General features: G+C 44.8%; 2 protein-coding genes across 7 annotated transcripts in view; one reads left to right on the top strand and one right to left on the bottom strand.

Moving 5' to 3' along the window:
- FAM83G (family with sequence similarity 83 member G) overlaps positions 1–4,901 on the bottom strand; it is a 62,395-nt gene extending 57,494 nt beyond the window's left edge. For 2 of the 3 annotated variants that reach the window (XM_043978041.1, XM_043978043.1), the window contains exon 1: positions 3,604–4,571. In XM_043978041.1, the coding sequence (XP_043833976.1) occupies positions 3,604–4,128 (525 nt within the window). In that variant the 5' untranslated portion in view covers positions 4,129–4,571. Of the gene's footprint in view, positions 1–3,603; positions 4,572–4,758 lie in introns of those variants that run through there. The other variant, XM_043978042.1, reaches the window with a different exon arrangement.
- SLC5A10 (solute carrier family 5 member 10) overlaps positions 1–15,151 on the top strand; it is a 186,461-nt gene that overhangs the window by 127,424 nt on the left and 43,886 nt on the right. The window contains exons 10-11 of one of the 4 annotated variants that reach the window (XM_043978045.1): positions 11,220–11,238; positions 13,879–13,910. The exons of the other annotated variants lie outside the window; for them this stretch is intronic. Of the exons in view, the coding sequence (XP_043833980.1) occupies positions 11,220–11,238; positions 13,879–13,910 (51 nt within the window). The remainder of the gene's footprint in view (positions 1–11,219; positions 11,239–13,878; positions 13,911–15,151) is intronic. 4 annotated transcript variants of the gene reach the window in all.

The raw sequence follows: 15,151 nt of genomic DNA, 5'->3' as shown, positions 1-15,151 counted from the left end.
ATGGAAACCAAGCTGAGGGGAAGAGATAAGAACCAGAGAGCATGTCAGGCGGTAGGATGTCAGCTTCAGGGTTCTGGCAAATACTCAGAGCCCCATGGGAATGTACCCTGTCAGCATTCATCAGCGTCTCTGGACCTTGCAGCACCTTTCCGCTGACAATCGCCAAACACCAGGGCTGGCCCTCATAGGTTGGTGGCAAAGGCAATGCCCACATCTACTTACAGATGTTTGGGGGTGGTTCCTAGGAAGGGAGGACAGGATAACAAAAATGGTTTACCCCTTGGTTTGAAAAGGGTTGGATTCCTTGGTCCACAAGGTGGACTGCTTGGTGACAATTCTGCAACTGACAAGAGCCTGCTAGATTTGGAGATGAACAGGGAACTGAGCCATTCTGAGCACATCTTTTCTCAGCCACAGCACTGAGTGATGGAGCCTTTTCTTCCCTTAGAGTCTCCTGTCCTTTGCCAACAGATCCCTGAATGGCCTGCCTGGCCCCTCTCCATGTCTGGGGGACAATTTCAATCTTTGTCCCCTGTTGTGCCCACACAAAGGCTAGGTACCTGTCACCTCTCTGAAGCTTGCTATCGGTGCCAGCCAGGTTACAACTACTCTGGTCAGTGGGGTGGAACAGTCTAAGTTGTCACCTGGAAAGCTGCTACCAAAAGTGGCCTCCCACAGGGCCTCAGGCTTCCTCTATCTGGCTCCATCATTCAAGTGTCTGTCTGTCTGGGAGAGATTAGGACTCTTTGAACTCAGTTCCCAGAGGACTGAGTTTGCAGCTTGGCTTTGTGGTCCTGCTGCTTCCCTGGCCACTGAACCACTGCTAGTGGAAAGAAGAGGAAGCTGGGTTCCTCAGCTGTCCTTTAATAGGATGCAGGTGGAATTTCCAGGTCAGATTGTCCCCTTGGTTACTAGACTTGGTAGAAAATGAATGCTGGTCATTTTGAATCTGAATAATACTCCAGGCAGGGGTGCCAGGAGGGAGGCAGCAAAGTTCAGTGAGAACACTGGATGTGAAGTCAGAGAATTTGGGTTTGTATCCCAGTTCTGCTTACTACCTAGGAGACACCAGGTAAGTCAGTTTACCTCAGTTTCCTTATCTAAAATTGGGGGGAGGGGTTAAACTAAATGACTTCTACGGTCTTTTCCAGTTGCAAATCTATGATTCTATGGTCACGAAGCAGAAGAGGAACTAACAGTCCCTGCTCCAACACCTTCCACTTATCCAGCCCAGAGTTTCCTCTAGATTTGGCTTTCCTATGATGAGGGAGAGCTAAAAATAACAATGGACATTTTTGGCTCTGAGGCTATCAGAACAGTCCTAGAGAATTCATAGAATAGTGGAATTGGAAGGTTGCTTAGAGGTCATACATATCAGCATGCCCTTTCTCCTCTGCCTAGAACCTAATACAACAAAGATTCTCTCCCCTTCTCCCCTCATTCAGAATTCCAAGAGAGAAGCCTCTGGACTCTTAGGCTGCCCTTCCATGGGAGGGGAGGGGAGGGAGGGGAGGGGAGAGAAGAGTCAAATGAATTCTTCCAGCTTCTATGCTCAAGATTCTCTCTTCCTTTCTCCCTCGGCCACAGAGACTCCTGACCTTCTGCTGGTTTCCCCTCAGTCACTAAGCCTTTCCAGAGATCATTCCCAGTCTAACTCTCAGTCAACCAGAAAGGTAGCAACACAATAGAGTTTTAGGCTCTGCACCCCTGTCACCAATCCTCAGACCAAAAACATACCAACCTTTACCCCTGAGTAAACTCTTGAGCCCTTGGCTCAAAGTCGATCTATTAGGGAATTCAACCTAGAGGCATCAAGTTCTATGCTTAGGATGACGCTAATCTCTAAGAAGCACCAGGATATAGATGAAAGAGCATTGGATTTGGCATCAGGAAATTTGGGTTCAAATCCCCATTTTGCCACTGAGTACTTGTGTGCCTTTCTGTGGACCTCAGTTTGCTCATTTGTAAAAATAAAGGGAGTGGACTAGGTGATCTTGAAGTGCTCGACAGCTCTCATTCCTACAATTCTAAGTGCAGATGTGACCAAAACAGCAGTTCATTTACAGCCAGGCAAGGCTGAAGCAAGGCCCATTTTAAGTTGACTGCTCTGTTTAATAGCTTGAGGACTATGTTGAGGGTTAACACACACACAACACACACACACACACAGTTTAAAGTGTGAGGCAGACTCTGGAAGCCATTCAATATCCTCTGCAGGGCTAAAAATAAAACCCCAAACTCAGGGATCCATTGAAGGAGTTTGTGTTTTGAGCTGGATAGTATTAGTAAACTAAAGGGAAGCTGAGTCGGCCTCATGCTCCACCTCTTTGCCTGCAGAAGTGGAGCCAAATTATCTTTCAGGTTCCTTTTAACTCTAAGTTTCTATAAAGATTCAGCCTAAATGTTCCCTGCTGAAGTCTCTGAGTCTTCCTACCCAGCAACCTAATACCTCTGTCCAATTCTCAGTTCAGCAATGAAACATGTTGGCCTGCCCATGCCAAGTCATCACCAAATCCTCTGGCTCCAGAAGTAGAACCAGGAAATCTACTTTGCATCTTAAAGTTTACCCAAACAGAGATGGAGGACCAGAGAAATCAAGTGATTTCCTCAGATCACACAGCACTGCTAAGGCAAAGTATGGACTCAAACTTAGCTAGACCTTCCAATCGCTAAGCCCAATATACTGTTTTTCTAAGACTACAGTATCCATCTATCTTAGCTACAAATGGAATGGGTCTGTCTATTTTCCAACTACCCTCTAGTGTCTAAATCACATGCTTAGGGGCACAGTAGGCAAATTTCTGACCCCAAAATCTGGATCCAGACCATACCTTGATCTGAGTCATGCCCACACCCACCCTGGTCTCACCAATACTCATCTGCGTGGGCAGGAGCTCTCTTACTATTCACTAAGTCATAGAGGTAGGTACGTATGTACACACACACACACACACACACACACACACACACACACACACGCACGCGCACGCACAAAACCCCTGCCACTACCTAAAAGCAAAATATGTTCAGCTACTGAATTCTTTCTCAGGAAGTCTTTGTGGAAAAGAAGGGAAAGTTGATATGAATTAACAAAGATATCTGAAAAGGAAAGCCAGGCAAAAGGGGAGTGGGTTACAGTTGAAAGTGGTCAGTTCAAAGATAATTTGATTCTCTGTCATTTCTGTCTGACTACCAAGTATTCCCTCAGTCCTGAAGATCATTGTGTCTCTACTCTCCTCAGTATTCTGAAACTGGAGGGGATGTTCTGCTGCCTCCTGACCTCTAAGGTAACATTTCTCTCATTGATATACAGTAAAACTTTAAGAAAACCCAGGAGTCCTATCTTTCCTGAAAGGCAGCTAGGTGGCACAGTGAATAGAGTCCTGGCTTCAAATGCCTGTGTAATCCTGGACAAGTCACTTTATTGATCTCTGCCTCAGTTTCCTCACCTGTAAAATGGGGTAATAATAGCACCTACCTCCCAGGGTGGTTGTGAGGATCAAATGAGATATTTGTAAAGCTCTTTGCAAACCTTAAAGTCCTATATACATGTTAACTATTATTCCCTTTCCCTCACCCTCAGGATTCCCCATCCCTTTTCACCTTCTGTGCCTGGTTAATCATCTTCCGGACCACCTCCTTGATGTGGGCTTGTCCATCGATGGGGGGTTGCATATATACACTGGCACGGGTCACCCCACGGTAGGCAATGGTATCAGGCCAACCAAGGTCCAGCTGTGGGATAGAGCGGTCTGACTTCTGTGGCCAGTATTCCAAGGAAGGGACCAGATCAGCATCAGCATCAGCATCATCACCATCACCTCCCTCTCCATTCTCTTCCTTATCATTGGGTCCAGAGCCCTCACTGAGACCTCTGTGTTCCCGGAGGTCCTGAGACCCTGGGTCATAGACTTCAATTGTCTCCAGGATCTTCTTGAGCTCCAACTCAGACAAGAAGTCCCGGATATTCTCCTTCTTGAGAACTTCGTAGAAGGCCTCGGGACCCTCGGCTACCAAGGCCTCCAGGGCCAACCTCTGCCCCTCACTATAGAAGAATTCGGGTTTAGACTCGCTGGAACGCCAGTTCACGTGGCTGTCGTCCAGGCACTGCACCTGGGAGTACGCCATGGCTGTACCAGGGGCACATACACTGGTCAAGGCAGGTCTGAAGGAGGAAGGGGTGGTTGGGGCTGGAGCAGAGTTAAACTAGGGGAAGGAGGGGGAGGTTCAAGCGTGGAGTCTGTATAGGACTTTCCAGAGGCCAAAGTCGTGCTTCTCTCCCCCTCCTTCTTTCTTGCTCCTTGGATCCTGAGCTCAGATGACTGACTCCCCAGCGATTGCCCAGCAGGTCAGGTGGTGGTTGGCACGCACAGGCTTCACCTGCATTCTGCGCACAGGGAACCTGTTTGGGGAAAGAGGCGGAGAGAATGAATAAGGGCTCGTGGAAAGGGCAGCCGAGGATAGAGGGGTCAGCTTGGGGGTCAAATGGCTCAGAAATCTAAGGGGGCTTCTAGGTGACGGTGGCCGGAAGCTGGTCTTCTCCCTTCCTCCGGCTTTCTCCCTCTTCTCTTCCCCCAGCAGCAATAAAACCCCCAACAATAAGCCCGGGAAGCCAGCAGGGCCTGCGCTCAGATCTCCAAGCACAGCAAAGTGCTGGGAAGTCCCTGGAAGAGGTGGGAGGTTGAGTTGGGTGAGAAGGCTGTCTCGGACGCCTCTGGGTGGGTAGGAGGATAGGTAGATGGAGGGTTTCCTCTTTACCCCAGCTCTCTCTCCAGCAACTTGGGACCCAGCGGCCGGCCGGCCGGGCGGGTGAAGGGGAGGCTGAACAGAGCTGCCCAGGTAAAGCGGGCAAATGACAAGCGGCAGAGGACGAGTCGGAAGCAGGCGCGAGGGGAGGGGCGGGCGGCGGGAGCCGCGTGAGTCATGGCCCCGCCCGGCCCCACCTGCGGAGGAGGAGTAGGGGGAGGGGGCGGAGCGGGTCACGTGCAACCATGGCCCCGCCCCCTCGGGCCTCGATCGGCTCGCGCTCAGGTACATCTTGATCCGACTCCGAGCGGAGTATCCAGGAAGTTGATTCATCCCCTTGTCTCTCGACGTCTCCAAGCTTCCAGGGCACGGGAGGGGGGAGGCTGAACGCCCCCATTCCCGAAACCCACTGGGATTAGTTCACTCAACACCTCCTAATTTCCTGCCCAGCTCCGCTGTCCCTCTGGGGCGCTAACCCTTAACGATCTCCTCTATCCCCTCCCCGCACCGTCGGGAAGAGAGCCTGATGCGCCTGCTGGGAACTTGGCAGACCCCACCTCCTTCTAGAAGCCATCCCAGACCAGGACCTGCCAGCCCACTTCACTTAATCTCTGCCCCCACACAATCTAAGGCTTGTTTAGAGACCCTAGTGCCTTCTGGGGTTTTTTTTTTTTTCTTAAACCCTGAAAAAAGTTTACAAATGAACCTCTCTGGACCTGCTTTCTCATTTGAAAATCCCAAACCTCTGGTATTTTATAAAGAGACTGAGCCCCAGAGAGAGAATGAGAGATTGACAGAGAGACAGAGACAGACAAAGAGAGAAGTGACAACCAAAATTAGACAGCTTGGCAGTAGCAAGCAGAAGCAAGATTAGATCTCAGTCGTCTGAAGTCTCCCCCCAGGACTGTCCACTGCCCCACAGCTGTATTGGTTTGTGTTATTTTCCTCAGATTATAAACTTCTTAAGGGTTTTCTCTCTTGGCACTCCCACAGGACCTAGCATAGGACCAGATGCAGAGCCTCAGTAGAGATTTACTGTACCGGTTTCATTAATTCCCGATAGTGGGGGTGTAGGCCAGCTCCCTACTCTGCTGCTCGCCATCTGGATGACTCTAGGCAAGATGTTTCACCTCTCTGGCCCTGTTTCCTTATCTGTAAAATGAGAGGCTTGGTTTAAATGATCTGTATGGTCCCTTCCAGCTGTAGATCTTAAGATGCTATTTCTCTATGGCAGTTAAAGTGGTGTAGTTGAAAGAGCAATGGTCTTTGAGTTGGGAAATCTGGTTCTGAGTCAGGGCTTGGTTCACTGTGTAACGTGAAGACCACTCTCACCCACCTCAGTTTCTTTATTTGTAAAATGAAGATTGGATTATTGGATTGAAAAATAATTTAAGCACCATTCCAGCTCTGAAAGTTTTATGATTCTACAACTTTAGATGCTGCTGCTGGATCAGGAGGGGCAGCTAGGTGAAGTGAAAAAAGTGCTGGGTCTGGAGTCAGGAAGACCTGAGTTCAAATTTGGCCTCAGACAATTCTTAGTTGGGTAACCCTGGGCAAGTGACTTAACCCTATTTGCTTCACTTTCCTCATCTGTAAATGAGCTGGAGAAGGAACTGCAAGCCACTCCTGTATCTTTGTTAAGAAAACCCCAAAAGAGTGGGACACAACTGAAAAAAAAATGACTAAACACTAGAATCAGTACCCCAATCCGAGGTGCTCCACACCCCCCTCACCCCTGCTATTCCAATATACTTCACTCAAGGGAAGCTAGGTCCCTGATGGAGGGCTCTGAAGGCTCTAGGGGGAGCAGATTCTTAGGGTGGGTCCCCTAAGGACAGACCTGAGTGGAGCTTGTCTGCTCCAGCACAAGCTCCAGAACAAGCTCAGCTACCTGGACAGAGGCCTTGGCGTCTCTGGAGCTTGGGGGTTCTGTGTTATGGGGTGGTGCAGCTGCCACATCTGATGGCTAGAGCCTCCTTTAAACAGCTGCTTGGGCAGGGAGGGGTTTAATTGGCCAGAGCCTTAGTAAAGCCCATTAAAAACGGACCTGCTTTTTGGGCTGTCCCTCCTCAGCCTAATGACAAAGCTAGTTTGGAAGGAGACATTGAACTATATGTGATGAGGTCGCAAGCTTCAAGAGGGCAGGGACCTGTGTTACCTCCTCCTAGCTCCTCCTGACATGGAGCCAGGCCCAGAGACTTGTGAAGTGAATTGATGATGGGTTTGGAAGTTTGGTGAATAAGCAATATGTTGAAGTGAAAAAAAAAGCACTGGGACTAGGAGTCAGGAGTCCTGGGTGCTTATTCCAGTTTTGCCACTATGTGATGTGTGACCTTGGTCAAAAAATGGTGCCTCTCTGGGCCTCAGTTTCTAAACCTGTAAAGGGGGTGGATGATTTGATGTTGTCTTAGATCCTCAGATTTCATTGATTTAACACTGATTCTGATTATTTATTTAGTAATCTTAGGGGTAGGTGGATGGGCAAGGGAGAATAAGGTCGAAAATACTCCCTAGAGTTGAATGGTTAAGTGCCCAATGACTTTACTTGTTTTCTTTTCTAAAAGTTTCCTGAAAAGTGAAAAATTCTGGGGTTATGCCTGGTTACACCTTTAGGGAGTGTGATCCTAAATAGAAGGCAAAATGAGTTTGGGCAGTTACAGAGAGGAGCAGGTGCCACTCGAGGGAAACGGAAGAAGGAGCAGAAAGTGAGGGATATAATGAAAAAAGGAGAAGAAAGAGATAGGTGGGGTTTCCCTCTGTTCCTTGGCTTGCTATAAATCCCAGTTAAAATCACTCATTCTGTATCCTTGCTTCTTAAACTATGGGTCTTGACCCCATATGGGGTTGCATAAATGAATTCAGGGGTCACAAAAATGTGGCAACAGTAAAAGGTTACGTTTAACTATTTTATATACCTATATACCTGAAAAGGGGTCATGAGTGGAAAAAGTTTAAGGAGCCCTGTTCTATAGGAAGCCTTTCCCAATCCCCATTAATTCAAGTGCCTTCCCTCTGTTGATTATAACTAATTTATCTTGTATATAACCTGTTTGAATGTTTTTGTTTGCTTGGTATTGCCCCTGTTTGTGAGTTCCTTGAGAGTAGGGACTGTCTTTTGCCTTTCCTTGTATCCCCAGTGCTTAGCACAATGCTGAGTATATAGCAGGTGCTTAATAAACATTTATTGACTGACTGACTTACTGCCTGAAATAAACAGTGCTCTAGACTGCGATTCTAGGACTAAAAAGACTTGGAATCTCATCCTTATAATACCACTAAGTGACTATGCAATACTGAGTAATCTCTTCCTCTCTCTAAGCAAATACTTCGTCTATAAAAATAGAGATTTGAATTTGATCTTGAAGGTTATTTTTCAGTTCTAAATGTTATTCTAGCCCTTATAAAACACTATGAATATTTTATAGTCAGTCTTTCCTCTTGGGAGCATGAAAAGGAAATGTTAGAAATTAAAATTTGGCATTGGAATCAAAGGACCTGGGTTCAAATCCTATATTTTATAGTTAGCATTTCCTCCTGGGAGCATGGAAAGGGAATGTTAGAAATTAAAATTTGGCATTGGAATCAAAGGACCTGGGTTCAAATCCTAGCTCTACCTCTATGTTCATAGACAAGTTATTTCACCTTGCTGTGTTTCAGTTTCCTTATCTGTATAATGAGGGGGTTAGACTAGATGATCTCAAAAATTCCTTCCGGCTCCAAATCTGTGATTCAAAATTAGATTGGAGTAGCTAGGTGGGACTGTGGGTAGAGTGCTGGGTCTGGAGTTAGGCAGACCTGAGTTCAAATGTGGCCTCAGAAACTTACTAGCTTACTAGACTTACTAGGCAAATCACTTAACCCTGTCTTCCTCAGTTTCATCATCTGTAAAATGAGCTGGAGAAGGAAATAGCAAATCATTCCAGTATCTCTGCCAAAACCCCCCAAAAAGTCACATAGAGTCATACGTGAAATGACTGAAACAACTAAACAACAACAGCAACAAAATTAGGTTTGAAGATGCCAGGCAGGGGATGCTGTTTCTAATACTGGATCACCAGACTACATTCATAAGAGAAGTGGGCTCAGTGGAGCCTTTGTCCCATGTCATAGTTATATTTTGGGGTCATTCTCTAACTGTGTGACTAGAATTTCCATGTTTGAGTTTCAAAGCTTCTTTTACCCTAAAGAGAAACTTGCTCACAAATGGAACTGTAACCAGGATCCTTAGAAGCTGTGCAGAAGAAACACCCATGTTCAACTCCTAGCTCTGCTCTTTTGTGCTTATGTGACCTTGGGCAAGTCACTTAACCACTCTAGACCTTGGTTTCTTCACTATAAAATTAGGGGGTTGCAAGAGATGACTTCCAAGGCCCCTTCTTGTTCTAAATCTTTGATCATTTATAATCCTAAGTATCTGGGTCATTCATGGAGGGGGAATTGAAATAGAGATAAGTCAAGTTATCAGGCTAGCCCATCTGGTATAGCTCTTATCAGAAAGGATTCCCTGTCCTACCATACTTGATAAGTGGTTAGCCAGTTCATTGAAGACCTCCTATGATAGAGAACCCATCATCATTCACGGTACCTTCTTCCACTTTGGGACTGATCTAATTTTTAGAAAGGTTTTCCTGGGGGCAGCTAGGTGGCACAGTGGATAGAGCACCAGGCCTGGAGTCAGGAGGACCTGAGTTCAAATCCGGTCTCAGATACTTGACACTTACTAGCTGTATGACCTTGGGCAAGTCACTTAACCCCAATCGCCTCACCAAAAACCAAAACAAACCCTCAATTTAGGGGGCAGCTAGGTGGCACAGTGGATAGAGCACTGGCCCTGGATTCAGGGGTACCTGAGTTCAAATCCGGCCTCAGACACTTAACACTTACTAGCTGTGTGACCCTGGGCAAGTCACTTAACCCCAATTGCCTCACTAAAAAAAAAAAAAGAAAGAAAGGTTTTCCTGACATCAAGCCTATGTTTTCCTATTTGTACCTTTTACCCATTGCCTCTGGTTCAGTGCTTAGACACCGGAACAAACAGATCTAATCCCTTTTCCAATCACCAGCCCTTCATGTCATTGAATATGGCTTCCAGTTTTTTCAACTGATCCTTATATGACATGGGCTCAAAGTTCTTCCTCATCCTGGTTAACTCTCCAGCTTGTCAATGTACTAAAGTGAGGCACCAAGACTGTTGCACTCTGAAATGCCAGAGACTCAGCTTGGTATCCTGGCCGATTAGGAATGTGTTTGGCCTGTCCCAGTCAGGACCCATTCTTCTCTCTCTTCTAATCTCAGGACCAAGCAAGTCTCCTCCCTCCCCCCCCCCCCTTGGATCCTGCGCTGGGAGTTTCCATGTTTGGATGCATCTGTTTATTATTGTTATTTGAAAATTTATTTTTTTTCATTGTTCAGCAATAAATGCTCCACACAAGAATAAAGGAGGCAGTGTTTTCTGCCAGGCACATTTTAATTGGTTGAATAAATAAATTAAAAAATTTAATGACTCTGTGATTCTAAGCCAGATGCCCAATGACTCTGCTCCCTCTGAGGGAGGGCTGGGCCCAGTGAACACCATGAAACTGAGCCCGGCCCAGGGGGTTGGTTGTGTCCCAGTTAGGAGCTGTAATCAGCTGCCTCCACCCACTAAGCTAAGCTCAGGCACCTGGAACATTAAGGCTTGCTGGGTAATACACAGTTCAGCTCTTGTTTACTGTTTCTCTAACAATGTGCCACACATAACTCGGCTTCCTTGCCTCCTTTCCTTCTTTCCCCAATACATTCCACCCCCTTTTCTCTGTTTCCCTTCCCCTCTTCCTCTTCCTTCCCACTTCAACTTCCCTGTCTCTTCCCTCTCCTTTGTCCTGTTTTTCCTCTCTCCTATCTCAAAAAAGGTGTTTGCTGATTTGTGCCTGTGTCATTTATAACAGAATTGTCCCATAATCACATCCCAGCCTCTATTATGCTTTCCTAAATCCCAAATCAAACTCTTAGCTCCAAGATGGCAGAAAACATTTACTTTTCTTCTCTTGATTACTCTACAATGCATTGTCCAAGGCCCAAGCCACAGAAGGTATTCAGGGGGAAGAGATAGAGTGTTGAGCCTGGAGTCTGGAAGATTCATTCATGAATTCAAATCTGGTCTCAAACACTTGCTAGCAGTTTAATCCTGGGCTATTCACTTAACCTGTTTGCCTCAGTTCCTCATCTGTTTGTTGTTTTTTTTTTAAAGGAAATGTCAAACCCCTTTAGTATCTTTGCCAAGAAAACCCCAATGGGCTCACAAAGAGTAGAACACAACTGAACAACAAGAACAAAATAAGTAGCAAACAAGTGTGGCAAGCACTGGGCTAAGTGCTTTTTACAAATATTATCTCATTTGATCCTCACAACAACTCTTTTTGGTAGGTACTATTATTATTCCAATTTTACAGTTGAGGAAACTGAAGCAAACAAAGGTTAAGAGCCTTGCTCAGGGTCACACAGCTACCACGTGTCCAAGGCCTGACTGGAAGTCATATCTTCCTTATTCCGTGCCTAGTGCTCTATTTACTGTACCACCAACTGTAATCAATATAGGCTTGCTGATTGATTTTTTTAAAATAAACATTTTTATTTAAAGTTTTCAGTTCCAAATTCTATCCCTCCTTCCCTCCCTCTTCTACCCCCTTCCTGAGGGAGTAAGTATTCAAATATAAGTTATACATGTGCAATTATGTAAAACATTAGTCATTTTGTATAAGAAAACTTGAATAAAAGGAAAAGAATGAAAGAAAGTGAAAAATAGCATACTTCAGTCTGTGTTCAATCAATATCAATTCTTTCTTTGAAGGTGGATAGTATGTTTCCTGATTGATTTTTTAAAAATAAATTTTATTGATATCTTTTTATTATTATATCGCCTAAATTTCTCTCTATATCTTTCCCCCTCCTGGAGAGCTATCTCATATAACAAAGAATTTTTTTTTTAAAGAAAAAATAAAAAGAGAAAAAAATCCAACAAAACCAATACATTTAAAAATTTTTTAATTTTTTATTTTAGGGTAATGAGGGTTAAGTGATTTGCCTAGGGTCACACAGCTAGTTAAGTGTCAAGTGGTTAGGCTGGATTTGAACTCCGGTCCTCCTGAATCCAAGGCCAGTGCTTTATCCACTGTGCCACCTAGCTGCCCCCACCAATACATTTAAAAAAAATTTTTTCCAATATATTTTTTTTAAATCCAAAAATATGAACACTATGCTACATCCAGAGTCATTTAGTTAAAGCCAAACCTTTGCTCCTAGGTTTCAGTCCTGGTTCTAGCTCTAAAAAAATTATAGTCATATGATTCTCGAAGTAATTTCTCTCCCTTGAACTGAATCTGGTTCTTTTTCTTGATTACCAGTTTTGCCTTTTCCAGTCTGGAATCTCCCTGTCCCATGGCTCACCTCCTCCTCCCACACTATAGGAAGCAGAACTCCTGGAGTCAGGATGTAGCCTTTTCTTGCCTCCTTTAGTCATTGGGGATTGGGGAGGGCAGGGGAGGAAAGGTCAGGCATTCTACTCAGATTATTTACTTCCCACACTGCCAGGTGGATATGGTGAGAGATAGATCAGGAGGTTAAAGTAGTCCAAAACTGATGGTTGGTCACAAGTATCATCTTTCCCTGTGGAATATTCACTAGCCATCAGGGTTTGGTTTGAGTTCTATGTCACACAATGGGGAGATCTTGTACAGAGATACTCTCCCAATTAATTCTCGAGTCAACCAAAGGTATTGAACACCTGCTGTATGCACAGCTCTCTGTCAATTAGTGTGGGTTATCTGAATAGATATAGAGATAGAAGGTTGTCTAGCCAAACTCATTTTTACAAACCGGGAAACTGAGACCCAGAGAGAGTGTGATTTGCCCAAGGTCACAAAGGTAGTAAGCATAAGAGGCAAGATTTGGACCCATGTCCTCTCATTCTCATCAGTACTTTTTCCCCTGTACTACACTACCTCCTAATGAGTAAGATGCAGTCTCCAACCTTAATGGGTGAACATTCTTTTGGAATGCACAAGACTCCTACATCTGAAACAGTTAAGTAATAATACAAGGTAGGATATGACTGAATGACCAAACGAGTGATGTGGACAACCAGTGCTATAAGAATTCAGAAGAAAGAAATCACTTTCAATGGAGATCCAAGCTTCATGCAAGTACTTTACCTTAGCCTTAAAGAATGGGTAGACGTTGGATAGATAAAGGAGATGGAAGAAAGGTGTCTCAGGTGGGGGAGCTGCAAGAGTGAAGGAGAAAAGTATAAGAAAAGCACATGCAAATTGAAGGGTCTAAGCCTTAAAAAAAGTGGCCTTTGCCAGAAGAGTGTTGACTTTTGGTTTTTTTTGTTTTTTTAATTTTAGTGAGGCAATTGGGGTTAAGTGACTTGCCCAGGGTCACACAGCTAGTAAGTGTTAAGTGTCTGAGACCGGATTTGAACTCAGGTCCTCCTGAATCCAAGGCCAGTGCTCTATCCACTGTGCCACCTAACTGCCCCCGAGTGTTGACTTTTGAAGGAAGATCCTGGAGAGTCTGACCTAAGCATTAATAAAGGTTGAACTTATTTTTGAATTAGATAGTCCCAGTTTTAACCAAAAGGGATCAAGTTTCAAGAGTGGAATTTCGGGCACTGTGGCAAACTGGCTGGTGAGGCATTCTGGGGCCTTCCTTATATCCATCATTATTTAATAATGGAGGACATAGGCTGGCCTGATTCACCTCTTAGTAGCCCATCTCCATTCTGTGCCTCTTGCTCAGGGCTGTTTAACTGTGATGGGACTCAGTCTGTGGGCAGAAGACACAGTGAAGATTCTACTCTAAGAGGACCAGAAAATCTGAGCTGAGAGGGGAAGCAAATAGAATAATAGTTGGGTAGTCTGAATGAGAAGGGTTAGATGCATAATTCACAACTTTGCCAAACGCAGGGCATGGGGCAGGCCATTCATTGGCTTTATACTTCTATTTTCTTATGTAAATAATAGCCGGCTTAGAGAGATGCTAGGAGAGTTGTCTAATAATGACTACAAAGCCCTTTGCAGATAGAAAGTGCAGCCAAAGCAGAAGTTCATAATAAGGGAAGACCTTTCCTTCTGAGACATGTTATAATTGAAGACGCCATTTGCAACTAATGATCTCACGCACTAGCAACCAACAGAAGCCTCTGTACTGAATTGTCCTTACCCCATGGCCTGCAGATCTCTACAAGGACTGGGGCTAACCCTCTTTCTTTTCCCATCTTCACTTTATCCCTTTGCCAAATGGGAAGGATTCTTTCCTTCCTTGCAGGGAAGATTGTTTAACCTCCCCAGTCCCCCTTGATGCATATTCACACTGGAATGTTAAGCTCACTTTTGAACCCCAAGGTTATCCCATGGACAATGGGCTTTTGCTGAGCAGCATGTCCAGACCACAAGAATCTCCACAAAGCGTTACCAATTGTGGAGCCTCAAACAATCCCTGCTTTATGAGGGATTTCTCTTGTCCCTTGTAATCCTTTCCAGTTTGCATTATTGCTTGACATTTATAATACTTTGATGATGGCACAAGACTAGAGGCTTATTTTTATGAGTGATGTCTTGTTACAGCATTGGAAAAACTTAGCATTATCCTTCTTGATTGGCAGATTTTCGTTTATTTATTTGTTTGTTTTGCCAGCATCATACAGCACAACCACAACTGGGACAGAGTTAGGGTCCGTGATCTTTACCTTTCACAGGTTTAATTTATCTACCTTCCCACCCACCTCAATGTGTAACATTAGGATCAGACTTGGCAAGCTAGCCAGGGCCTATGTGTTGTTTCTAGGGTAAAGCGGCAACAGTATCCTGACCCCTGGTAGCTTTGCCATGTTCCCTGGCCTCTTAGGGACTTTCCCTCCTTACTTTGGGGAGACTGGCTCCCTTAGAAAGAATTCTGTTCCCTAACTGATAAATGGTCAAAGGATATGAACAGGCAGTTTTCAGACAAAGAAATCAAAGCTAGCTATAGTCATATGAAAAAATGCTCTAGATCACTATTGATGAGAGAAATGCAAATTAAAACAACTGAGATGTCACCTCACACCTATAAGAGTGGTAAATATAACAAAAACAGAAAATATTGGATGTTGGAGGGGATGTGGGAAAGTTGGAACACTAATCCACTATTGGTGGAGTTGTGAAAAGATCTAACCATTCTGGAGAGCAATTTGGAACTATGCCCAAAGGGCTATAGAACTGTGCATACCCTTTGATTCAGCAATACCACTTCTAGGTTTATATCCCAAAGATATCCCCCAAAAGAGAAAAAGACCTATTTGTACAAAAATATTTCCAGCAGCTCTTTTTGTGGTGGCTAAGAATTGGAAATCAAAGGAATGCCTATCAACTGGAGAATGTCTAAACAA

This window comes from Dromiciops gliroides, chromosome 1 (genome assembly GCF_019393635.1).
Source record: "Dromiciops gliroides isolate mDroGli1 chromosome 1, mDroGli1.pri, whole genome shotgun sequence".
In the NCBI taxonomy this organism is placed as follows: domain Eukaryota; kingdom Metazoa; phylum Chordata; class Mammalia; order Microbiotheria; family Microbiotheriidae; genus Dromiciops; species Dromiciops gliroides.
The sequence above is the reverse complement of the archived record's forward strand: the minus strand, read 5'-3'. Positions and strand labels throughout refer to the sequence as shown.